Source organism: Staurois parvus, unplaced genomic scaffold (genome assembly GCF_062004578.1).
Source record: "Staurois parvus isolate SC_StPar_1 unplaced genomic scaffold, SC_StPar_1.0 ptg000647l, whole genome shotgun sequence".
NCBI lineage: Eukaryota > Metazoa > Chordata > Amphibia > Anura > Ranidae > Staurois > Staurois parvus.
The window spans coordinates 352,841-380,690 of NW_028318443.1; the positions used below are offsets into that span (position 1 = coordinate 352,841).

General features: G+C 45.1%; 1 protein-coding gene across 1 annotated transcript; it reads right to left on the reverse strand.

Annotated features, from left to right (window-relative positions):
* Positions 1–638: 638 nt before the first annotated feature.
* Positions 639–27,761, reverse strand: LOC149448931 (uncharacterized). Its single transcript, XM_089694036.1, has 8 exons — positions 27,300–27,761; positions 23,299–23,361; positions 18,994–19,065; positions 18,822–18,910; positions 14,960–15,014; positions 10,937–11,093; positions 7,254–7,451; positions 639–1,608 (listed from the first exon to the last, which is right to left on the reverse strand). The coding sequence occupies exons 1-8, from the start codon at positions 27,312–27,314 to the stop codon at positions 1,520–1,522; spliced, it is 738 nt and encodes a 245-aa protein (XP_089550162.1). The 5' UTR covers positions 27,315–27,761; the 3' UTR covers positions 639–1,519.
* Between the last annotated feature and the right edge of the window lie 89 nt (positions 27,762–27,850).

Genomic DNA, 27,850 nt, shown 5'->3' on the forward strand with positions numbered 1-27,850 from the left:
TGGCGGGGATGGGATTCTGATAGCAGGGAAGGGATTCTGATGATGGGGAGGGTAGTTTGATAATGGGGAAAGAACTCTGATGGCGGGGATGGGATTCTGATAGCAGGGAAGGGATTCTGATGGTGGGGAGGGGATTCTGATGGTGCAGATATATCTTTAACTGTCAGAGTTTCCAGTGTGACCATAACCGTAAGTCCTAACAGTCCATAGATCAGGAGATACAGGCAACAGATATTATAAGCAAATCATAGCTTTTCCTGTAAGCATCAACCCTGATTCCACCCTTTTTGTATCTCATATGTTTCCTTTTTGCTCCTAATGTTAAGGTAAAGCCTCAGTGTCCTATAGATAGCCTTGGAATAGGAAGGGGGCAGCACCAAGCTTGACTTTACAGGAAAGGTGAAGATTTGCATACCTTTAGAAGCCCCTCCGAATCTACTAATCATTTGGACCTGCACTGAAGGTAACCTTTACATGTGAATTTTTTCATCATATAAAATGGCCACCTTTGTGGCAAGCTAACCACTTACCAAGTCCAATGTATTAAACTTAAAAGCTTTCCAAACCTGAGACATAAGACTCTAATGTACGCAAAACTGCTTCCCCTCTTTGAAGGCTTTGAAAAATAACGACAAGAATGTTATTTAATAATTTTATTAACAGCATTATTAGTACAATACGTTATTTATAAAAAAAGAAGGATAAGAAAGTTGACATAGGATATAGAGATCGGGATTTCAGGTCCATAAAATATGACTGGGTAGGTCTTGGGTTCCTTCCATTCTGTAGAGATGTTACGGTGATCTAGAAAGTCAACTTTATGTATCATTAATGTAATCTTCAGCCTGCATGATATTCTGTAATTAAAGAACCCTGCATATCTCTCAGGTGCACCTATCACGTGGCCATTGTCTCTGCGTTGGTCATGTTCTTTTTCAGCTTGTCATCTTCAACAATACCACACAAGACATCCTGCAACGCCTTCAGGTGCACTTCTCTCCAGAACGATGAAGCTTTCTTTGTTTGGCATCATCCAGGATCACCATCTACTTCATGGACTGAGATGACACAATCATAAATCCTGGTGCCTGTTCACCAATGCCCAACACAGATCAGCCCCAGCTTCAGACTCTCACCATGACTTAACACAAATTTACAATTTACAGCCAGAATATGAAGGGAGAGGAAATGTTTCTTCTTGCACCAGATTGATGATATGTCAACCTAAGGAAAATCATTGGAGTGGAGCACAAGGAAGGCTTTTTAATGGTAAATTGTGGAACTCTTCTGAAAAATTATTCAGTTGCTGTTTATTCTGACATGTCCAGAATTCATTCGTACAGACATGTAAAGTCACTGAAAGGCCCATTTAATGACCTTTTTTGGAGTATTGGCAGGCTGAAGATTACAGGAAAGTTATATAAATCTACTTTATTAATTTAGCGGTTATTTTTACAGCAAAATGTTTCAAGTTTTGGTGTTGGGTCCAAGATTTAATCTGGTCTGCATATAGCAGATTTCAGAGAAGATTTTTGATGAGATTCTGCTCTTTGAGATCCTGGAGTGTCTGCGCGTGGAGCCGCGTGAGGTCCAGTAGATCCTCTAATACTGTAAAGGCAAAAAGGCAAAACATGCTTGACCTTTGGAAAGCACTTCAACATTTCCTTACCACATTGTCCCCATTGTACCAGACTAGTGTCCCTATTTGAATGACTCTGTACAGACAAAGGCCCTCTTAGGCACATTGTGACAATTCTCTATGCCCAATTTGTCATACCTTCACAGGAACCATGAGTTCTATTTCTGAATCTCTGGGAATGCAACCTAGGGATATCGTTCAAACAGGAACAGTGCCAAAAGGACTTCTGTGTCTCTTTGAAATGTTCAATGAGCACAACCTTACAATTTCATAATTCTTACTAGGTGGTACAGGATCCCATCACTTCTCCATGCCCTTTACCCTACTGTCACTGACACTTGCTGGCTCTAAAAATCAGAGAGGGGAACCTTTTACCACATATTTTGGTCACACTCAATGCTGGGAGCCTTCTCAAGTGGAGTCAGGACCATAGCTCAAAAATATATGGATTATGTAATTCCAGATAGCCCTGCTTTCTCTTTCTCCTACATAGCTTTCACACTCCTTTCAAATCCTATTGTAAGGTGGTTCTCCCGCCGTTTACTAAATGCATTCAAGGCTTGCATCCCATGAAATGGAATAATCCTTCCTCACCTACAATAACCATGTGGCTCAGTAAGGTGGAGAAAATCAGGAGGATGGAAGACCTGAATTTGCCCACTCAAAATAAATGTGGAATCCACCTCTGAACATGGAAAGCCTACATCTTCTAGGATGTGGGTAGGACCTTAACTCTCAGTTTTACCTAATTACCACTGCGGTGCCCCCATTGTGGAACTCAGGGTGGGGGTTCCTGTCCTTACCTTGCCCACTTCCCTTGTTCCTCATCTATCCCCTTGTCCCCTGCCTCTGTCTCAATTTCCTTTTCCTAGTCTGCAACCCCGCATGCTCCCTAATTATATCTGACTCTCAATTTTACCTTATACCCTCCCATCCTTTCCCATTCTCTCCCTATCTCCTCTTCCATTCCCAACCTTATCTATTCCATTCCTACATATCCTTACCCTAAAATGGAAAACACACTTCGAGGTACTCATATTCTTCTACTCCAGCCATCCTAAACAGTACTGATTAGACCCACGCTCCCATTATGTTTGGTGAATTGCAGAGGGATCAGTCTGTTTCCTCAAAAATACTTTGACTGAGATGTGCAATATTTACCAATTCTCATGTTTACTATTGCTATGTTTAACCCTTTCTCACCGAGCATATGTATATTTGCAGCTTCCTGGAAGTGGGTCTTTGTCCATGGGGCCACATTTTTACAATCGTAAAATTTTGACATTGCTATTGAAAAAATGACTGATTAATCAAAAAAACTGTCTTTTATTTAGGGACAGTGATCATATGAAGCCATTTATTATCACAGTTGTTTGGCTCCTTTTTAAATCATAATGATAACAGAAATCACCCAAATGGCCCGGATCAAAACTTTCCATCCGCTGGAATGTTTGGCCTCGGTACAGACACACAAGGTGACACACACGGGTTAAATGGTAATCAAAGGTTCATTTCCCACATCTGTGGCTTTTCAAATTGCAATTAGCGTCTGCTTATAAATAGTCAATGAGTTTGTTAGCTCTTACGTGGATGCACTGAGCAGGCTAGATACTGAGCCGTGGGGAGCAGAAAAGAACTGTCAAAAGACCTGCATAACAATGTAATGGAACTTTTTAAAGATGGAAAATTATATAAAAAGATATCCAAAGCCTTGAATATACCAGTCAGTACTGTCCAGTTACTTAATTAAGAAGTGGAAAATTTGCAGGTCTCTTGATACAAAGTCATGGTCAGGTAGACCAAGAAATATTGCAACCACAACTGCCAGAATAATTGTTCGGGATACAAAGAAAAACCCCACAGGTAACCTCAGGAGAAATACAGGCTGCTCTGAAAAAAGACAATGTGGTTGTTTAAGGGGCACAATACTTTGATACTTGAGCAAAAGTGAGCTCCATGGTCAAGTTGCCAGAAAGAAGCCTTTACTGCGCTAACACCACATAAAACTCTGGATACAATATCGCAGTTTGGCATCATTGCCTTGGGCACTGGATGACCTTGTGCCGGCACTGGTGGTAGGGTATGGTAACAGTGAGAAATATACAGCTAAATTTTATAAAATGGTTTCTTTTTTACTATTTTATTTTTTTTACACTTTGCAAAGTCTGCCGTGTTCTCAGAGACACCACCACATGTATATATACACACTGAAAGAAATATATGCTCCCCTGCTGATTTTGAATGTTTGCCCCCTCTGAAAGAAATGATCGGTCTAAAAATTGAATGTTCGGTGTTTGTAACACTGAGAGACAGAATAGCAACAAAAAATTCAGCAGAAATGCATGTCTAACAAATGATGACTGATCTGCATGTTCATGAGGGAAATAAGTATTTGATCCCCTATCATTCAGCAGGATTTCTGGCTACCAGGTGTCTTTCATACAGGTAACAAGCTGAGATTAGAAGCAGTCTGTTAAAGGGAGTGCTGCTAATCTCATTTTGTTACCTGTATAAAAGACACCTGTCCACAGGAGCAATCAAACAATCAGATTCCAAACTCTCCACCATGGCAAAGACCAAAGAGCTGTCCAAGGATGTCAGGGACAAGATTGTAGACCTACACAAGGCTGGACTGGGCTACCAAACTATGGCCAAGCGGCTTGGTGAGAAGGTGACAACAGTTGGTGCAATCATTCACAAATGGAAGAAACACAAAACAAGTGTCAGTCTCCCTAGGTCTGGTGCACCATGCAAGATCTCACCTCATGGAGTGTCAATGATCATGAGAACAGCGTGGAATCATCCCAGAACTACACGTGAGGATCTTGTCAATGATCTCCAGACTGCTGGGACCACAGTCACCAAGAAAACAATTGGTAACACACTACGCTGACAAGGACTGAAATCCTGCAGTGCCCACAAGGTCTCTCTGCTCAACAAAGCACTTGTCCAGGCCTGTCTGAATTTTGCCACTGAACATCTGAATGATGCAGAGGAGGACTGGTTGAAAGCGTTGTGGTCAGATGAGACCAAAATCCAGCTCTTTGGCATCAACTCAACTCGCCGTGTTTGGAGGAGGAGGAATGCTGCCTATGACCCCAAGAACACCATCCCAACTGTCAAACATGGTGGTGGAAACATTCTGCTTTGGGGGTGTTTTTCTGCTAAGGGGACAGGACAACTGCACCACATCAAAGGGACGATGGACAGTGCATTGAAAATGGGTCGTGGATGGGTGTTCCAGCATGACAATGACCCAAAACACACAGCCAAGGCAACAAAGGAGTGGCTCAAGAAGAAGCACATTAAGGTCCTGGAGTGGCCTAGCCAGTCTCCAGACCTTAATCCGATTGAAAATCTGTGGAGGGAGCTGAAAGTTCGAGTTGCCAAATGTCAGCCACCAAACCTTAATGACTTGGAGAGGATCTGCCCTGAGGAGTGGGCCAAAATCCCTCCTGAGATGTGTGCAAACCTGGGGGCCAACTCCAGGAAACATCTGACCTCTGTGATTGCCAACAAGGGATTTGCCACCAAGTACTAAGTCCTGTTTTGTGAAGGGGATCAAATACTTATTTCCCTCACGAACATGCAGATCAGTCATCATTTGTTAGACGCATTTCTGCTGAATTTTTTGTTGCTATTCTGTCTCTCAGTGTTACAATACACCGAACATTCGATTTTTAGACCAATCATTTCTTTGTGAGGGGCAAACATTCAAAATCAGCCGGGGATCAAATACTTATTTCCTTCACTGTATATATTTTCATTGTCGAAATTGATTTAAAGTAGCAGAGTATGTGGCCTATCTGGTATACAGCTGACCACTAAAAGGAGAATCAACAAATGTGTACATGGATCCCCACTGGAATCCTGTGCATCCAGGGACCTCAGCACTCCTGTACCTCCAATGAACTCTGCACCCCTGGGCCTCTAGTAATCCCCCTGCAATAGTGTAACAACAGAGACCCATGTACTCTTGTGCCTTCAGTGACCATACATTCCTGTGCCACCAAGGACCTCAGCATTCATGTGCTTCCAGGAACCCCCCTGCAATCCTGTGTCTCCAAGGACCCCCCTGCAATCCTTTGCCTCCGTGGATCCCACCTGCAATCTTGTACCTTCAGCGACCATGCACACCTGTGTCTCCAGGGACCCCAGCACTTCTGTGCCTCCAGGGACCCCCCTGCAATCTTGTACCTTCAGGGACCATGCACACCTGTGTCTCCAGGGACCTCAGCACTCCTGTGCCTCCAGCAACCCCACCTGCAATCTTGTCGCTCCAGGGACCCCCTTTATACTTCTGTGCCTGTAGAGACTGTGACCCCTGTGCACTGTGGTGACCCCTGTGTCTCCATTGACACCAGCACACCCAGGGCCATGGATAAGGGGGTACCCTTAGTCCTCCTGTATGTGGCCCAGGCCAGCAGGGCCACATACAGGCAGCTGGGTGAATCGGATATGGGCAGAGAGGGTGAGTGGCGGGGGGAGGTCAATTATTGGAACCGATCCCCTGTATGGCTCTCTCTGCAGCAGTTGAAATCTGGATTCTCCTCCTCCTCTCCCCCTCCCCACTAGCTTTCAACTACTGCAGAGAGAAACATTCAGGGGATCGGTTCCAGTAATTTACCAGCCCTTTCCTTTTATGAATGAATACAATGAGTGATTGGTCCCAATCACTTACTGTGTTCCTAACTGAAGCATAGTAAACTTTTTTTTGTGGGGATGGGGGGGGGACTGTTAGGTTGACTGCCTTCATCATTTGGGGGGCCCTGTCAGGTTGGCTGTAAGGGGCCCTGTGGTTTCTAACAGCAGCCGTGAGCACACCTATGCCTTTATTGACTCAATGACCCCTGTGTCTTCTGTGACCCCAGCTCTCCTGTGTTTCCTGTGACCCCATAGCACCCTGTGTCATCCAGTGACTTGACATCTGCGTCTCCACGTGGCCTTAGATACACTGCCATATATCCTGGACTCTCTCTCACTGTGAATATGGACCGCACGTACGGTACGGTCGTTTAGAAAGCTTTTCCAATGACATATATACATTTGATGCCAAAACCCTTTAAATAAAATATGCCCAAAATCAAACTAAAAGTACGAGGAAATCACCCTAATGGGGGAAAAAAACGTTATTTAAAACTTGAGAGAAGTTCTAACAAGCTCCATACCAACAGAGGTGTGCTATAGTTGTGCTGTCACTTTAAATGTAAGACCGCACTGGGCCACAAGGTTTGGAGCTCCAACAATGATGTGTTTGCTGCTGGAGCCTTTTAGAGGGGTTCCCTGTTTTGTGGCCTCTGTAAAGCATTCAATAAAAGGTGGTCTTTGTGGCACAGTTTCGGTGTCTCCTCTTACCCGGGTTGACCAGAATCCCTCCACTCCATGGAGGTGGTACAAAGGGTCTTCATAGAAAGACAAGACAGTGATGAGAACATACCGTAGGTGTACAGCGGTGTCCCTCTTGGCTCTCGTTGAAGTAAAGCATTCAATAAAAGGTGGTCTTTGTGGCACAGTTTCAGTGTCTCCTCTTACCCAGGTTGACCAGAATCCCTCCAATCCATGGAGGCGGTACAAAGGGTCTTCATAGAAAGACAAGACAGTGATGAGAACATACCGTAGGTGTACAGCGGGGTCCCTCTTGGCTCTCGTTGAAGTAACGATTGGAAAAAGCTGACCAAGGCTCCCGATGACAGAGATCGTTCTGGAAGCGAAAGAGACTTCAAATATGTAAAATCCACGGCAAGAGGGTTCCGCGGGGGTGGAGTCACACATGTGCCGACGACATCCCATACCACGTGCCACACACCAACATCTAGGTGATAAAATGGAGGAAAAGCTATTTATTTTGTTTGTGATAAGTACAACGGTTCACTTATTTCTTTACTCCATCGACCAGGATTTGAATTTTCCAAGAGTGCTGATGAAATATACATTTCAGAGTTGAAAACTTGCCCCCCCCCCCCCCCCCTTCCTGACCAGACCATTCTTTGCGACACATCGCTGCGTTACGTTAACTGACAATTGTGCGGTCATGCAACATTGTACTAAATTAAATTTACGTCCTTTTTTCCCCATAAACAGAGCTTTCTTTCAGTGTTATTTGATCACCTCTGCATTTTTTTTTTTTTGCGCTATAAACAAAAAAAAGGACTATTTTGAAAAAAAAACAAACATATTTTTGACTTTTTGCTATTAAACATGTCCGGTAAAAAATTAAAAAAATAAAATTTCTTAATAAATTTAGGCCAAAATGTATTCTGCTCCATGTCTTTGCTAAAAAAAAATCCCAAAAATTGTAAATCAATTGGTTTACATGAACGTTATAGCGTCTACAAATGGCGGTATAGATACTGGGATTTTAATTTTTTTTTATATTAGTAATGGCGGTGATCAGCGACTTATTGCGGGACTGCGGCAGGTATTCTGACACTGGGGGGAGCTGACTAACTGCCACTGACATCCCCAGTGACACTAATACAGTGATCAGTGCTAATAAATAGCACTGACACTGTACTAATGGCACTGGGCAGGAAGGGGTTAACATCTGGGGGGATCAAAAGGTTACATGTGTGCTGTGTGTGTTTTACTATGTGTGCTGTTTTACCATGGAGACCTGCTGCTGTGCAAAGAGATACAAAGCAGCATGTCCTTGCTGACAGTAGAGAGACCTGCGTTGTTTACACACAGGTCTCTCCCCTGTCAGCTTTGCACGGCGATCTCTGGGTGCCGGCGGGGAATCTCTGGCTGGGACCCGGTGATTGACATGTCTAGCCGCCAATGGCGGCGCAGGTAGGGTGGCGCGCGCTTGTGAAAGCAATAAAAGTGATTAAAAAAAAATTAAGTGACAGTGTAAAAAAATAAAGTAATTAAATAATTAAAAGAAAAAAGTGTCCCCTGCCCCAATGTGCTTGCGCGCAAAGGCGAACGCACAGATCCGTCCAGCCCGCACGCAAACAGCGATCTTCCTATACATGTGAGATATTACCGCAAACGTCAGATCATGGAAAGTAATTCTAGTGCTAGATCCCCTCTGTAAATCTAAAGTGGTCCTTTGTAAAGGCTTTTTAAGCATCGCCTATAACTAGTAAAAGTGATGTCATTTGTCGCCGTTGTACAGAGGTGTGCAATTGTGTGACTTGTTTAGTATCTCCTTACTCAGCGTAACATCATCTTTTTTATTTTTTACAAAAAAACTGGGTTATGTATTGTGTTTTTTTGCAACAAAATGTAAAATTTTTTTTTTTCTCCCGTAAAAATCGCATTTGAACAACCACTGCACAAATACTGTGTGGCATAAAAAAATGCGGAAACAACCAATGTATTCTCTAGGGCCTCTGCTTTAAAAGGGAGTTCCAGTTGATTTAACCACTTCAATAACCAGGCACTTTTACCCCCTTCCTGCCCAGGCCAATTTCCAGGTTTCAGCGCTCTCACACTTTGAATGACAATTGTACGGTCATGCAACACTGTACCCAAACTAGATTTTTATTAAAAAAAAAAAATTAAAAGTCAGCAGCTAAAAAATTTGTAGCTGCTGACTTTTAAAATGTATTTTATTTTTTTATTTATTTCAGGCACTTATTAAGCGCTGTCAATTTATGTAGCGCTTTACACATATACATAGGGCAGCACAGTGGCTAAATGGTTAGCACTTCTGCCTGGCAGTGCTAGGGTCGTTGGTTCAAATCCCAACCATGGCACCACCTGCCTGGAGTTTGCATGTTCTGCCTGTGTGGGTTTCCTCCGGGTACTCTGGTTTCCTACCACACTCCAAAGACATGCTGGTAGGTGATTTGGCTCCTGTCTAAATTGGCCCTAGTATGTGTATGTATGAATGTAAGTTAGGGACCTTAGATTGTACGCCCCTTGAGGGTTAGGGACTGATGTGACTGTATAATATATATGTAAAGTGCTTTGTAAATTGATGGCGCTATATAAGTACCTGAAACAAATAAATAAATATATATATATATACTGTAGTACATACACATCAGTCCCTAACCCTCAAGGGGCGTACAATGTAAGGTACAGACACTTACCTGTCCCTCGGTCCATTGGTTTCCTCACCATGGCTGGTTTCACCGGCCGTTTTCTCTCCCTGGCATCTTCAGTGTGGGCAACGGGCTTTGACAGCTTGCGGCTGCACAGCAGGGTGCCCACTGCGCATGTGCGAGGAGACCTGCACTTTGTGAATGGCCCCATAGTCTTCTGGGACCTGTCATGTGTCCCAGAAGACTACAGGGAGGGGGGAGGACAACTTCCGCTTCCGATCGCTTTAGGCAATCGCACCAGAAGTGGGAGTGGGTACCTGTCAAATTCGGGTACCCGCTCCCCAAAGGTGCCAATCCTTAACAGGGAGTGGGGGACAAAGCCTTTTGGGTGGAGCTCCACTTTAAAAAATTAATTTTATATATATATATAATGTTTTGGGGTTCTAAGACATTTTTTTATAATTGTAAACAAAAAATGCCAGAAACGGCTTGGGACTGAAGTGGGAAAACTGTATAACAAGTAAAGAGCTACAGGTACTTATATAACACCATCAATTTACGCAGCACTTTACATATATATTGTACATTCACATCAGTCCCTAACCCCCAAGGGGAGTACAATCTAAGGTCCCTAACCCTCAAGGGGCGTACAATCTAAGGTCCCTAACCCTCAAGGGGCGTACAATCTAAGGTCCCTAACCCTCAAGGGGTGTACAATCTAAGGTCCCTAACCCTCAAGGGGTGTACAATCTAAGGTCCCTAACCCTCAAGGGGTGTACAATCTAAGGTCCCTAACCCTCAAGGGGTGTACAATCTAAGGTCCCTAACCCTCAAGGGGTGTACAATCTAAGGTCCCTAACTCACATTCATACATACACCTACTAGGGACAATTTAGACAGGAGCCAATTAACCTACCAGCGGGGGCGGACTGACCATTTGGAAACTCTGGCACTGCCCGAGGGCCCATGGTCAGTAGGGGGCCCCATGAGATGCCCCTGGTACCATTTTCATAGGCTTTTTTTAGTTTGGGCAAGGACACAGGGGCCCCATGATCCCCTATTGCCTGGGGGCCCCATGAGTTGTCAGTCCGCCCCTGCCTACCAGCATGTCTTTGGAGTGTGGGAGGAAACTGGAGTTCCTGAAGGAAACCCACACAGGCACAGGGAGAACATGCAAACTCCAGGCAGGTGGTGCCGTGGTTGGGATTCAAACCAGCGACCCCAGGCGGAGGTGCTAGCCATTTAGCCATTGTGCTGCCCTACATATTTAGCAATACTTCATTGGTCCCGGACAGTTATCCCTCACCCTTGGTGTCCCACTCTGAGTAACACGGCAGTGTCAGAGGCGAGTCCCTATCACAGAGCTCCGTCCCGCTAAATCGTTGGTGATTGGACCGGACCCAGACGTACGGGCGACCATACTTGGCATAGGCAGCCAATAGAAACAGAGTGCAGTGTGTTTCCTATTAAAAAAAAAAGAGAGAAAGGTAAAGTAAGTAGAGAAAACTTCAAGGGCCAGTTTTTCTTGTTATACGCAGAGCTCAGCTTTAACAAAGCCCTTCCATTATATTTACCCCACAGAACCCCAAGTGGGACCTTAATGCAACAATAAGATCATACATATATTGAAAGAGACATTTTGTTAAAAGAGATTTTTGTCAACTTTATTACATACACATTTCCATTGTATTATTACATACACAGTTTTTTTTTTTTTTGCCTCCTTGCAGACTTGTCTTACGGGCCACTTTGTAAGGAATGGAAGTATGTCAAATCCCATGGAACAAAGACCAAACACATGCAGGCTCCACCTCCGCAACATTGCCAAGATACATACCTTCCTTACCCCAGACACGACCAAACTTCTAGTACACTCCCTCATCATCTCACGCCTTGACTACTGCAACTCTCTTCTCACCGGCCTACCCCAGTGCAAGCTCTCCCCGCTCCAGACCATCCTGAACTCAGCGGCTAGACTCATCCACCTCACCACCCGCTCCACCTCTGCCACCCCTCTCTGCCTCTCCCTCCACTGGCTCCCGATTGCCCAACGCATCAAATGTAAACTTCTAACCCTGACCTACAAAGCCGTTCACAACACTGCCCCTACCTACCTCACTAACCTGATTCCCAAATACCACCCTACCCGTACCCTTCGCTCCTCACAGGACCTCCTTCTATCTTGCTCCCTGGTCTCCTCCTCCCACGCACGACTGCAAGACTTCTCCAGCTCCTCCCCCATCCTCTGAAACTCACTGCCCCAATCCATCAGACTGTTGCCTTCCCTCCTCAAATTCAGGCGCTCCCTCAAAACCCATCTCTTCAGGGAAGCCTACCCCACCCTCACCTAACAGCCGTTCTCCTTCATTCCTCCCACCACTCCATCCCCCACAGCCACTTCCTCCTGTACCACTACCCCCTCCCTCCTAGATTGTAAGCTCGAAAGAGTAGGGCCCTCGATCCCCTCGTACGTTGTTTGTTATTGTTGTACTGTTTCATGTATTGTCCCCCCCCCCCTATTGTACAGCGCTGAGCAAACCCTTTGGCGCTATATAAACTCGATGTAATAATAATATTAATAATTCCTTGGAGAAATGAATATCTTAAATTTACCGCTCTATTTCCTTCAGTTGCTACATCCATTACCGAGTGACATTCTATTTGTTCCATATATTGGCCTGCTCAAGACACGTCCCATTGGGGGGATGTTTTGGTGCCCCTCTGTTAGTCCTTGCTGTCTGGTGGCCTACATCTGACCACTCTTGGTCTCTTGGATGATGCACCCCACCAGAACATGATATCTAGCCTCCCATCTTGGAAGTCATCCCCTCTTTGGCTCTGATATATGTTTTTAAAGCCCTTTGTCTCTCATGCCTCCTGGGGAAGATCTAGAATGTGGAATGATCGAAACGCGTCGGGGCATTTTCTTTCTTTTCTGTGTGGTTTCATATTTTTGTATTAAGAGTTCTCTTGTAGGAACACGGTCAGAGCAATATTCTTTTTAGAAACCATGTATGTAATATTACAATGGAAATATATATGTAATAAAGTTGACGAAAATCTCTTTTAACAAAATGTCTCTTTCAATATATGTATGATCCTATTGCTGCATTAAAGTCCCATGGGGGGTTCTTTGGGTACATGTATTCATATAGGGACGAGCAGCCAGATACACGACTTTATTGGTTATGTTCCATTGGTATTTGACTCAGTGCTGATTCCTGTAACCCCCCTGCACTATGTTCCGTGAAACAGTCAGAGCTTTATTCATTGGCTTAACAATTGCAGTCTAACACTGTAAATGTGCTTACAGGAGTGGGAGTACGGGGATGACCTTAACAGCATGCTGCTGCTCTCTCCACATCCAGACATAGGCTGGGGGACAGGTATTGCCTAACTGCAGTGCTGAAAGAAATAGAGTGGTAAATTTAAGATATTAATTTCTCTAAGCAATGGAAGTATGTCAAATTCCAGGGACTAGGATTTGGCTGTGCTGTCTGGATTATAGAACTGGCCAGGGGTGGACTGACCATTGGAGCACTCGGGCACTGCCCGAGGGCCCGGGGTCAGTAGGGGGCCCCATTAAATGCCCCTGGTACCCTTTTCTAGGCTTTTTTGTGTGTGCTTTGAGTGTGGGAAAGGACACAGGGGCCCCATAATCCTCTATTGCCCGGGGGCCCCATGAGTTGTCAGTCCGCCCCTGGAACTGGCTGAGAAAAATTACAAATCCTCTGGCAGGTACGAGGTGGTATCAAAAAGTTTTGAGACGCCAACCGATAATACAGGATTTATATAGCGCCAACAATTGCGCAGCGCTTTACAATATAAAGGGAGACAGTACAATTACAATACAGTTCAGTACAGAAGGAATAGGAGGGCCCGGCTCATGGAGCTTACAATCTAAAAGGAAGGGAATAAAAATCGCAGATGGCAGCACAAGGCTGCACGCACAGTGACAGGGAGCACTGACCTTCATAAGCCAGTGTGCCAAAAGACATCATCCTGTGTACATCGGGAGCTGTGCAACTGGTGCTATTCTGACCACGTGCGTTACCACGCCTTCTATTTCATCACGAACAGCGAGTTAAAACAAAGAGCGAACGTGAAATTCTGCGTGAAACCGGGCAAATCTGCCACAGAGACGTTTGACATGATTCGGCAAGTTTACGGTGATGCTGCAATGAGTCGTTCGAGGTGTTCTGAGTGGAACGGAAGAACATCACTGGAAGATGCCGAGAGATCAGGAAGACCTTCAACAAGCTCCACCGCTGAAAATGTCAAAGCCATTCGGCAACTTTTGCATGATGATTATCGGAGAACAATCCACAACATGGCTGCCATTGTCGGGGTGTCATACGGAACAGTCCAGGCAATCCTCACGTGTGATTTGAGCATGCATGTGCGTTGCTGCCAAGTTCATCCCCAGACTGCTGACCCCGGAGCAGAAGGAACACCATCTCAAACTCTGCCAAGAACTCAATCGGCGTGCCGTGGATGACCCGTCCATGTTGAGGATCATTACTGGTGATGAAACTTGGGTGTACGGGTTTGAAGCAGAATTTCACGTTTGTTCTTCTAACTTGCTGTCCATGATAAAATAGTGGACGTGGTAACACATGTGCTCAGAATAGCACCAGTTGCACAGCTCCCAATGTACACAGGACAATGTCTTTTCGCACACGGACTAATAAAGGTCGGTGCTCCCTGTGACTGTGTGTGCAGCCTTGTGCTACCATCTGTTGGTGTGTTACAAAACTAGTCCCAAACCTTTAGATACCGCCTCGTATTGTTTATTTTAACTGTATATTTGGCTGTTTTCCTGGAGTCTTGACTTAAAACTGAATTCCAGGTAGAAATGAAATACACCAATGAATGCAGCTCTGTAATCATTACATCATTAAATATATTGTTTTATATATGATCTGTGTAAGTATCTTAATATGACCTGCAGTCCTGTACAGCAGGGCTGGAGTGTGAAAGGAAGAAGCAGCACTAGGAGCATTCTGATTTGAGAAGAGAGCAGAGTGGCGGAGAGATGAGCTGATCAATGTGCTGCTTCTCCTTTCACTGTCCAGTCACAGGCTGGGGATGGGTTTAGGACAACCTGGGCTGAGGAAGTAGGTTGAATGCTGCTGGTCATTGGACTGAGGACATCTAGTGGCAGAAAAAAAGTACTGCAGGAGGAAATCTCTGGACTAAAGGTGATGGCAGCAAAAGCTGGTTTTGTCATTGTATCGCCTAGTGGCCTATTCATTTTTATCTTGCTATTGTTGGCTGGAGTTCTGCTTTAACATCTGAAAAAAGAATGGTATTTATGGAAAAATCTTACCGGAATAGCGATTTCTCTCTCACATGGTGAGGCAGGGGGCAGCAAGGCAGATCCTCTGTCAAAGAAAAAAATAAATTTACATGTCTTAAAGTGTTACTAAACCCCGGACCCTGCATTTACTATATCTGGTCTCCCCAGACCCCACATTCACTATATCTGGTCTCCCCAGACCCCGCATTCACTATATCCGCTCTCCCCGGACCCCGCATTCACTATATCTGGTCTCCCCGGACCCTGCATTCACTATATCCGGTCTCCCCGGACCCCGCATTCACTATATCTGGTCTCCCCGGACCCTGCATTCACTATATCCGGTCTCCCCGGACCCTGCATTCACTATATCCGGTCTCCCCGGACCCCGCATTCACTATATCTGGTCTCCCCGGACCCTGCATTCATTATATCTGGTCTCCCCGGACCCTGCATTCACTATATCCGCTCTCCCCGGACCCTGCACTCACTATATGTGGTCTCCCCGGGCCCTGCATTCACTATATCTGCTCTCCCCGGACCCTGCATTCACTATATTCAGTCTCCCCGGACCCCGCATTCACTATATCCTCTCTCCCCGGACCCCGCATTCACTATATCTGGTCTCCCCGGACCCTGCATTCACTATATCTGGTCTCCCTGGACCCTGCATTCACTATATCCGGTCTCCCCGGACCCTGCATTCACTATATCTGGTCTCCCCGGACCCTGCATTCACTATATCCGGTCTCCCCGGACCCCGCATTCACTATATCCTCTCTCCCCGGACCCCGCATTCACTATATCTGGTCTCCCCGGACCCTGCATTCACTATATCTGGTCTCCCTGGACCCTGCATTCACTATATCCGGTCTCCCCGGACCCTGCATTCACTATATCTGGTCTCCCCGGACCCTGCATTCACTATATCTGGTCTCCCCGGACCCTGCATTCACTATATCCGGTCTCCCCGGACCCTGCATTCACTATATCCGCTCTCCCCGGACCCTGCATTCACTATATCTGGTCTCCCCGGACCCTGCATTCACTATATCCTCTCTCCCCGGACCCTGCATTCACTATATCTGGTCTCCCCGGACCCTGCATTCACTATATCCTCTCTCCCCGGACCCTGCATTCACTATATCCGCTCTCCCCGGACCCTGCATTCACTATATCCGCTCTCCCCGGACCCTGCATTCACTATATCTGGTCTCCCACAGTACACACAACATGGAAATGCAATTATTTTAGTAAATATAAACTGCTAAATACCTTTTCTCATCAGCAGTATATAGCAGTCTGATGTAAGGGAGCACTATGATGGGGGACACCTGATGTAAGTGAGCACTGTGATGGGGACACCTGATGTAAGGGCGCACTATGATGGGGACACCTGATGTAAAGGAGCACTATGATGGGGACACCTGATGTAAAGGAGCACTATGATGAGGACACCTGATATAAGAGAGCACTATGATGGGGATCCTGATGTAAGGGGCACTATGATGGGGACACCTGATGTAAGGGAGCACTGTGATGAAGACACCTGATGTAAGGGAGCACTATGATGGGGACACCTGATGTAATGGAACACTATGATGAGGACACCTGATATAAGAGAGCACTATGATGGGGACCCTGATGTAAGGGGTACTATGATGGGGACCCTGATGTAAGGGGCACTATGATGGGGACACCTGATGTAAGAGAGCACTGTGATGAAGACACCTGATGTAATAGAGCACTATGATGGGGACACCTGATGTAAAGGAGCACTATGATGGGGACATCTGATGTAATGGAACACTATGATGAGGACACCTGATATAAGAGAGCACTGTGATGGGGACCCTGATGTAAGGGGCACTATGATGGGGACCCTGATGTAAGGGGCACTATGATGGGGACACCTGATGTAAGGGAGCACTGTGATGAAGACACCTGATGTAAGGGAGCACTATGATGGGGACACCTGATGTAATGGAACACTATGATGAGGACACCTGATATAAGAGAGCACTATGATGGGGACCCTGATGTAAGGGGCACTATGATGGGGACCCTGATGTAAGGGGCACTATGATGGGGACCCTGATGTAAGGGGCACTATGATGGGGACACCTGATGTAAGAGAGCACTGTGATGAAGACACCTAATGTAATAGAGCACTATGATGGGGACACCTGATGTAAAGGAGCACTATAATGGGGACATCTGATGTAATGGAACACTATGATGAGGACACCTGATGTAAGAGAGCACTATGATGGGGACACCTGATGTAAAGGAGCACTATGATGTAAGGGAGCACTATGATTGGGACACCTGATGTAAAGGAGCATTATGATGTAAGGGAGCACTATGATGGGGACACCTGATGTAAAGGAGCATTATGATGTAAGGGAGCACTATGATCGGGACACCTGATGTAAAGGAGCAGTATGATGGGGACACCTGATGTAAAGGAGCACTATGATGGGGACACCTGATGTAAAGGAGCACTATGATGGGGACACCTGATGTAAAGGAGCACTATAATGGGGACACCTGATGTAAAGGAGCACTATGATGTAAGGGAGCACCATGATGGGGACACCTGATGTAAAGGAGCACTCTGGTGGGGACCCTGATGTAAGGGAGCACTCTGCTGGGAACAGTTGATGTAAGGGTACATCTGATGGGGACACCTGATCTAATGGGGACTCTGATATAAGGGGGCACTTTGATGGGGACCCTGATGTAAAGGGGGACTCTTATGAGTACTTTTGATGTAAGAGAGACTCTGATGAGGACTCCTAATGTAAAGGGGGACAGGGATAGCTGATATAAAGGTGCAGAGGCTCTGTTTAATCACCCTAATCTAATGACATCCTTATACATACTAGTGTTTCCCAGGGTGTGACATTGTGCCCCCTGACTTTTTTTTTTTATTACACCCCCCAGATCAGACAGGCTAGATCCAGCCCTGTGCATGGGGCGACTTTCACCTCATTTCAATTCACCAGGAATCTCAAATTGAGAAAGTGAAAGTAATCACCAGATTGAAAGTAATCACCAGATGCTAGCTACTCTACACCTAAGAGTTTGGTCCACTACTAGGATTTGGTCACAGTTGAAACTGGACCTATAACAGTTGAATGCTCCTTTGAAATTGTGCAAAATTTTGATTCAATCAATTTTATTTAAATGAACCCCAACATTTCTGTCTATACATATGACAATGAAACGTGCCCTACTCCACGCTCTTGATGTATTACAACCTGTGTTGTTAATATAACTAAATCATCATCTCTGCAGTTGCAGTACAGACCCCGATGCAATATTCACAAAATCATTAAAAATGTCACTTTTTGAAAACTGAACTCTTAATTTGAACGTGTTATAAATTGTATCTGATTTATATTGACATTATTAATTATTTGAGCATCATGACTACATCACGCTTGTTTTATATATATTTATAAAATTGATTTAGATTTTTTGTATGAATTTGATTTTTTAATAAATTGATTTTTTATGATATTAAATGTAATATATTTTTGTACTTTATTTTTGAACACAGCGCTGCACAGTGGAAACTGGTATTCGGTATTTTTTCATTAATTTTGTGAATATACTGTACATACTGTATGACAGCTTCAATAAATACTGCAAGTGAACCTTCGAATCAATGGAAATGGAAAAAAGCCAAATTTAGAGTCTTGAGATTGATCGAAAACATCATTATGTCTTCTTTTGTTCACCATTGCCATATGTCTTCACTATTGCTTTGCATTGTGGGCAGAAGATGAAACTGATAGTATGGCCGTTCCATCAAATGTCTACATGCATGGCCAACTTTAGGTTGGGTGGGGATGCTAATTAAAAAGATGAAATTATCTATAAATACCGGGGTGTGGATTGGCCACTGCTGTATGTGGGCAGATGACCGCTGGCATCACTTTCGAGGGACCCTGGAGAGCGCAGAAACGGGCAGCTCTAGGAGACAAGATAATGAAAGATGGTGAGAAACCGGACTCATATCTATGGAGGACTGATCATGATCATATCTTGGTACTCACCAAATCATCATTCACCACAGTGAGCAGAATCTCCTCCCTCCCCCTCAGCCAAGGCTGGAAGTATCGGAATCCCTGATCAACAATAATTAGGACATTATAGTTAAAGCCCATCTCCAGTATACATTTTTATTACTAAAAACAGCCCCCCAGTCAGCAATGGAAAAAAAAAAAAAAGCTCAGACTGCAATACTTACCTTCAATCTGCAGCTGTCCCCCATAGTCCCTCCACCTCTAAATTTCCTCATTCTTCCAGGTTTAATGATGCTCAGTGTCACTGAACCCAGAAGATTAAAAAATTACTGTCAGTCCAGGGCAAGCTCCAGGAAGCCAACTTCCTCCACAGGCAGGCAGTCACCATCTGGCTGGAGCTTGCATGTTCTCCCTGTGCCTGCGTGGGTTTCCTCCAGGTACTCGCCACCTTGGGAGGAAACCCAAGTACCCAGAGGAAACCCACGCAAGCACAGGGAGAACATGCACGTTCCAGCCAGATGGTAACTTATTGCCTACTCTGCCTGTGGAGAAAGTTGGCTTCCTGGAGCTTGTCTATTTTGAGTTACAACTTACTCCGAGGAGAGGTGGTCACAAATTGCAACAATCGTTTCACTGGGATAGTCCCAAAAGCACGAATGACTATTCTAGAGATAGGTGGTCATTGGATGATGGTGAGTGTCAGTCCATGTGGGGCACAATCCTGAGCACAGTGGAGTACCTGTTGTATTGTAGGAAGAGTTCACAATCCAGAAAATAGATATGCACTATTTTCACTGATGTGGGACTGAATTATATTATATTTCTTTGTTCTATGCACATAATATGGACGGTCCATATGGTTACATATTCAGGAGCTGAGGTTGGCATCTGCCTTTCTGGGGGAGGCCTCGATCGTCCTTACCCGTCTGCTGGCTCAGGCTATGCTGTCCTCGGTGACAGCCAAGCGTGCGTTGTGGCTTTAGCCCTGGTTGGCTGATCCAGCCTCTAAGCAGGCTTGGTGCAAGATCCCCTTTGAGGGTTCCTCCCTGTTTGGGAACAAACTGTGCAGCGCTATAGCCTGGGTTACAGGCGGGAGGTCCGGTTTCCTGCCCCAGGATTGGCGTCTGCTAGGCCAGAAGAGGGCTCAGCCCAGATATCAAGGCTCAGAATGAGCTAGGGATGCGCGCCTCTACAAGCCAGGCAGCAAATCCAAGAGAAGCTGGAGGAGAAGTCGTTCATCTTTTCAGAAATCCAAGGGCCCGACCTCTGGAGGTTGTGAGGTCACAAAATCCTTTTGAGATTGGGCCCGTTCAGGCAGGCCAGGTGGGGGCACGCCTTTGCCATTTTCAGCATGTCTGGGCGGCTTCAATTTCTAGGGCAGATATAGATCTATATCTATCTAAGGGCAGACTTCCTTTCTAGGGTTCAGTTGGACAACAATGAGTGGTCTCTCAACACAGAAGTTTTCAAGTAGATACTGACCCTCGTGATCAGTCCGGAAGTCGACCTGTTTTCCTCCCTGTACAACAGCAAATTGGGAATGTTCTACACCAGGAATCGCTGTCCGCAGGCCTTCAAGGTAGATGCTCTGATGGACCAGTGGGGGTTTTGCATGGCGTATGCATTTCCCCCGGTCCCTGTCATCTTCAGGTTTCTTCAGAGGCTCTGAGCAGAAGCGGTGGAGGTAGTGGCTGTAATTCCATACTCGTTGAACAGACCATGGTTTCCCTTACTGGCGCAGCTCAGCTTTCGGGATCCAGTTCCTCTCCCTCTCAGGCCAGACCTGCTGTTGCAGGGGGCCATTCTTCACCCTTGCCAAGCCCAGCTTCATCTAATCGTCTGGTTCTTGAGAGGGGGAGGTTAGATGCCTTAGGCTGTCCTGTTGAAGTCATCCCTACCCTGATGAATCCTAGAAGACCAAGTACCAACAGGGTCTATAGATGAGTCTGGTCTAAGTTTGTGGACTATATCTCAACTGTGGATGGATCCTTTAGTAATCCGAGGGTTCAGGATGTCCTGGGATTCCTGCACTCGGGCCTGGACCTGCCCCTGTCAGTCAGCACCCTCAGGGTTCAAGTGTCAGCCATCTCGGCCTTCCCTGAAGTATCATGGACCAACCACTCTCTGATTTGGCAATTCTTCAAAGGGGCAGTAAGGTTGAGGCCCCAGAGGAAACCGAGGTTCCCAAAATGGGACCTGCCCCTTGTCCTCGACTTCTTCTCTGGAGGCATGCCAGAATCAGCTGGGCTTCCCATACTGAGGGAGCTCTCCATCACGGTGACCTGTCTGGTGGTAGTTACATCAGCAAAAAGAGTCTCCGAAATCGGGAACCTTGGCTGTAAAGAGCCGTTTTTGACATTCTTTCCAGATCGAGTGGTCCTCATCCCTATGCTAGGTTAAAGTGACCTCAGTCTTCCACGAGGACCAAGTGATTGTTCTGCCAACATTTAGAGTCTCGGGAGTCGATGACGCTCACCCCCTGGATGTAGGCGAGACCTTAAGGCTATACTTGCGGATCACAGCATCCTTCCGTAGGTCAGACCGTCTATTCATCTTTTTAAATGGGAATAGTAAAGGAGACCGGGCGTCTCCCAGGTCAATCGTGGCCTGGATCTTCCAGGCCATCCAAATGGCCTACAGAGCTAAAGGCTTTGCGTCTCCGGAGGCGGTGACTGCAACCTCAACCAGAGAGTTGCGGCTACATCCTGGGTGGCTTCCCGGCAAGTCGCCCCTGAGATGATCTGCAGAGCGGCCTCATGGTCCTCAATCAACACTTTTATGGCTCATTACAGTGTAGAGCCTGTCTCCTTATCCTCTGTTAATTTTGATTTGAAAGTCCTGTCGGTTGATGGAGCAAATTAAAGTCTTTGTTTGAGTAACTGCCCACCCCTGTGTGTATGGCTAGTTATTTCCCATACGTAGGCTGCCATGGAGTCTGTCAGGAAAACGTAAAATTTCCTATCAAATACTTACTGTCATTTTCCTTTCCTGATGGACTCCATGGCAGCAGGAGTACCCTCCCAATGCCATGAATAGGCTAGTTATGGAACACGGCCTCTGGCGAGGAGCAAAGATTTATGGGAGTGGGGTCCTATAGGAGAGGAGAGGCGGGACTAACCCATACAGTCTGCCATGGAGTCCATCAGGAAAGGAAAATGATGGTAAGTATTTGATAGGAAAGTTTCTGTTTTTTAGAGCTTTTAGATAGAAGTGATCCAGGCAAATCTTTTATGGGGGTTGGAAGGTGCATGGGGGTCTAATAGACCCCCGACGTCTCCAAGATAAAGACTTGTCACCTGCCCACGCTATCACATAGCCCCTTTGTGATAGCAAAGTTAAATAAGGGAAAATAAAAAGGTTTTTTTCATTACAATTAAAATAAATATAATAATGAAACAATTTAAAAGCACTCCATCACCCCGTACACACCCCAGTACAAACGTATGGCACGCAGTTGTATGTGAACATAAATTGGGGTACCGTAGTTTTTTGTGACAATTTTAAGGTTTGGCATGTTTGGTGTCTATATATTTGAGCCAATCTCATCTCATCTTTTATATTTGACCAAAAACTGAGTATAATAGTGTGTTTGTTTGCACTAAAATACATTTTAGTGTATTTATTCCTCCTGGATTGTAAGCTCCCAGGATCAGGGCCCTCCTTTCCCTCTTGTATTGAACTGTATTGTTGCTGTATTGTCTCCCGTTATATTGTAAAGCACTGAGCAAACTGTTGGCGCCATATAAATCCTGTATAATAATAATATATAAATCCTGTATAATAATAATATATAAATCCTGTATAATAATAATAATATATAAATCCTGTATAATAATAATATATAAATCCTGTATAATAATAATAATAATAATAATAATAATATATAAATCCTGTATAATAATAATAATAATAATGTCCTGGAATTATGCATTTCATAACCAAATGTACAAGTATCAAGCAACACAGAAACTTGCAACTGCCACAATTTTATTCTTCAGTGTCTCTGTTTCAGAAAATATATATGGTAATTCATTGGGAGTTTTAAAGTAATTTCTAGTGTGTGTGAAAATGTTTAAATCTGCCTCAATAGGCAAGTGGTAAAGGTCTGCAAAACACTTTTTTTTTCTCAACAGAGCAGCCACTAATACACAGGTAAATGCATGAAAAGCAGCCTACAGCTCCACTTGCAGGCTGGAAATGAAAAAATAAATATCAATCTGCAGTATTTCATATATAACTGAGTAAATACATTATTTTTTTAGTCCTAATCATATTAAAAAGAAATAAAAACTATACATTCTAGTTATATTAACATTTTAAAAAAATAAACCTTACCTGTAGGGAACCGAGAAGGGCCAAGTCTGATAGGAACTGGTCCAGTTTCAGCTTTTCCTCATCCTGCAGCAGCACAAACATATATTATTTGATAGTACTGAAATTATACACATGATAAAAACTTTGTCCCGCCCTGGACAAAACTCGTATGGGGGGAGAAGCCAGACTCGTGACCTCATCCCCCGGCCATCTTGGTATGTTAAGTTTGCATCTTAGCACTGTTTTAGTGCCCCAGTCTGTAAGTTTTATCCTAATTTTTGCCGTAAAGTTTTTATACATAGAACACTAGTGTTTTTTTTTTATTTGCAAGTGCATTAATGCACCCCTTGCTTGAGGTTTTCCATATATAACGGCTGTCAGTTACCAAATTACTATCGACTGAAGGTCAAGGCCCACCATGCCTATGCTTTGTCTCTTTGTTCAGGGGTCATGGTGGTGAGGTGAGCGGCTTGTATATTCTCTTGGTGGAATCACTGAGCACTTTATTCGTTGAAGGATTGAAGATTCAATTCTATACACTTTCTTATCATTTTTGGCACTGGACTTTTCTATTTTCTTTATGGGACTTTTATTTTAGGTGTGTGTATATATGTGTGTGTGTGTGTATATATATATATATATATATCAGGGGCAGACTGTCCATTTGGAAACTCAGGCACTGCCCGAGGGCCCGGGGTCAGTAGGGGGCCCCATGAGATGCCCCTGGTACCTTTTTCATAGGATTTTTTGAGGGCAAAGACACAGGGGCCCCATGATCCCCTATTGCCTGGGGGCCCCATGAGTTGTCAGTCTGCCCCTGATATATATACATACACATACATATACACACACACAGAGTGCTCAGCATAAATGAGTACACCCCAACAGATTTGTCAGAAAACCTTTACATTCCTTTCAGAATCAACATTTTCTATGGGACACTAAACTACACAAATCCTCCCACAAATGTGGGCCATTGACTGCACAGAAGATTTGTTAATTTGCACACACAGAAATGTATTTTTCCTAACAAATTCATTCAAGACCATGTTGCAAAAATAAATACACCCCAATAAAAGTCTTCGGGAGAAAGCTAAATTTTAAACAACAAAATCCTAAATAACAAGAATTCAACTCCAGGTCAGTCTAATTATTCATGAAACAGGAGTCCAGCAGACAGGTGATTATAGAAGAGTGTTACTTAACAAAGAAAACACCTTTAGTTGCCGACTGCAGATAGCCGAATGACAGCTACACTGCAGCCAGCCAGTTCTGGGAGGGTGTCATATGACATCCTCCCAGAATGCATTCTCCTGCGCGACCTCGGGGGGCGCTCCTGGCGATCTCCATGATCGCTGTGTCCTACGGACACAGCTGATCACGTGATGTGGTAAAAGGCCAATCACAGCGGCCTTTTACCACGTGATCAGCCATGTCCAATGATCACAGAGAAATGCAATTGCCGGTTCTCGGCTGCACTTTCCTCATGCTGTCAGAGTGTGAAGAAAGTACTGTCGAGAACCGGTAGTTGTCAGAGCAGGGATCGGCACGGATCATCAGGGCACTGATGATCAGTGCCCTGATGATCGGTGCCCAGCAGTGCCACCCACCAGCTCCGCCCACCTGTGCCCAGCAGTACCGCCCACCTGTGCCCAGCAGTTGCGCCAGTCAGTGCCCAGCAGTTGCACCAGTCAATACCCAGCAGTGCCGCCAGTCAGTGCCCATCAGTGCTGACTATCAGTACCCATCATCAGTGCCGCCTATCAGTGCTACCTCATTAGTACCCATCATCAGTGCCGCCTATCAGTGCCCTTCAGTGCTGCCTATCAGTGCCATTTATCAGTGCCCATCAGTGCTGCCTATCAGTGCAGCCTCATCAACGCACATCAGTGAAGGAGAAAAATTACCTGTTTGCAAAATTTAATAGAAACAAAAACTTTTTTTTTTTTAATTTTTTTGCAGTTTTGTTGTTTATAGCGCAAAAAATAAAGCATCCAGCAGAAAGTAAATACCACCAAAAGAAAGCTCTATTTGTGAGAAAAAAATGATACAAATTTCATATGGGTACAGTGTTGCATGACCGCGCAATTGTCATTCAAAGTGCTACAGCGCTGTAAGCTAAAAATTGGCCTGGTAAGGAAGGGGGTATAAGTGCCCGGTAGGCAAGTGGTTAATGATGTCAGTACATAGAAGAGAAATGTCCCAAGACCTGAGAAAGAAAATAATTTCTTTACACAAGAAAGGTGAAGGCTACAAGAAGATCAGCAAAGCTTTACTTATCAGTCAGAATCAGGGGCGGACTGACTACTCATGGGGCCCTCGGGCAATAGGGGATCATGGGGCCCCTGTGTCCTTGCCCAAACTCAAAAAAGCCTATGAAAAAGGTACCAGGTGCATCTCATGGGGCCCCCTACTGACCCTGGGCCCTCGGGCAGTGCCCGAGTTTACAAATGGTCAGTCTGCCCCTGGTCAGAATACTTTAGCAAAAGTGATACAAAAATTTAACAAAGATGGAACTGCAACCATCTCACAGAGATGTCCAGGCTGTCCACAGAAGTTAACACCTCGATGAGAGCGTCTTCTGATCGGAAGGGTTGAAGAAAATTACCATGTAGTTTCACTGCAGTTAGCTAAAGCAGTAGAAAGCCAAACTGGGGTGATTGTTTCCTGTGACACAATACAGCGTACACTGCAGAGGAATGGCATGCATGGGTGTCGTCCATGAATGAAGCCTCTCCTAAAGCCCATGTACAAAAAAGCCAGCCTAGAATTTGCCAGGGCCCAGGCTGAAAAAAGAAGACGACTGGGACTCTGGAGTGATAAGACCAAGATAAAACTTGTGTCAGCTCACACTATAGCTCATCATCTGAATGAAAAGGGACGCTGTGGTAGGAGAGCCAGGAGGACCCCACTGGTGACATAGAAACATAAAAAAGCCAGATTGAAGTTTGCCAAAACTTACCAGAAGAAGCCAAAATCGGTGTGCAGGGTGCAGCTGGGTGTGGCATTGTTACGCACGTGACAGCGCGGTTTTAGATTGGCTAGTCCTTCGGTCACGAGTTTGGTGAGAAGGTCTGGGGTCTGATGCCTCGACCGTCACATAACCAATACAAACAAAGCTATAATAATGAGAATGCCTAAATATTTGTAATTGCAACAGTTTTCCAGGAAAAGTGGTGCGTTATCTGACAGAAATGCAGAGGTGCCAAGATTTTTGGCCATGACTGTATTTGTAAAGTGCAAACACAAGGTATAGAAATGTGCTACAAAGAGACATATCTACTGACATTTTAGAGCCTCAGTGGACACCTGTCACTTCAAGGTCTGTCATTTTGAGGGGGGCCCATACCTCCCCTGAAAATATCAGTGGAAATGTCTCTTCTTGCAGTCTGCACTTTACAATTGACCCCCAATAAATTGTATGTTTCAGGTTCACCCATGTGGTATGCCGACCTTTTATGTAAATAAGGTCTTTACTACCGCCTGCCCCTGCTGTGGAGATCAGCCCTCTTTATTCATCCTGGTGGTCATCAATGCCACCTGATGGGAGATCCAAAATTTTACAATGGTCACCAGAACAGGAATAGAGGAGAAATCTCCCAACGGAAACACCAAAATTGTTTCTATTACAAAGAAGAAATTCATCTGTAAATTGTTTGGAAAGTATTGCAGATGCATGTTTTAACCCTTCAACTGCCACGACATGGCAGTCTAAGACGTACAGCAAGAGTAACAGTAGCTCCCATATTCTACTCTAGGTTCCCTTTGGCAGCACAGGCCACGTTAGGCAGTGGCATCAACATGTGCTGTCGGCAGCTCTGTTCTTGGCCTAATCTGTACATTTCATGGCTCACTGAGGCTTGATTCCTTAAAGGCATAACGATCGTTACCTCCAGAAATGAGAGCTTAACATTATGTTATGGTCTGTAAGTCAAAGAACTTGAGGGTTATAGCTTAGTGAACCAAGCCGTCATCATTGCTGTAATAATCCTAGTAGAAAATGACATGCACAGGATACTCACTCTATAGCTCTTCATGGTGACATCACCATCGATGGTCACAGGGAGTCAGACAATGCCTTGGACACTTCTGCATTACCACCATCTGGTTGTCTCCATCCATTGATATAGCTGTGCCTGATGCTTTCATTCTCCTCTCTGCAGCTGCTCTGCCTGCAGCCCCTCCCTGTCCTCAGAACTCTCCCCCCACCTTCCACATCCAGACTAGAGCTGGTAACAGTGACAACAGACGACAAAAGGTTTCTACATGGAGAAATACAGTGCCAACGATCCAAGCTGTATAGAGCCTGTAAAGAAACGATCCAGCTGGAGTATGTGGAGGGCCAGAGGAGAAGGACCAGGCCAGGGGCGGACTGACAACTCATGGGGCCCCTGTGTCCTTGTCCAATCTCAAAAAAGCCTATGAAAAAGGTACCAGGGGCATCTCATGGGGCCCCCTACTGACCCCAGACCCTCAGGCAGTGCCTGTTTCCAAATGGTCAGTCCGCCCCTGGACAAGGCAGACCCTTAAATAAAATTCTCCAATGCAGTCACCAAATTATAGGGAGGGATTA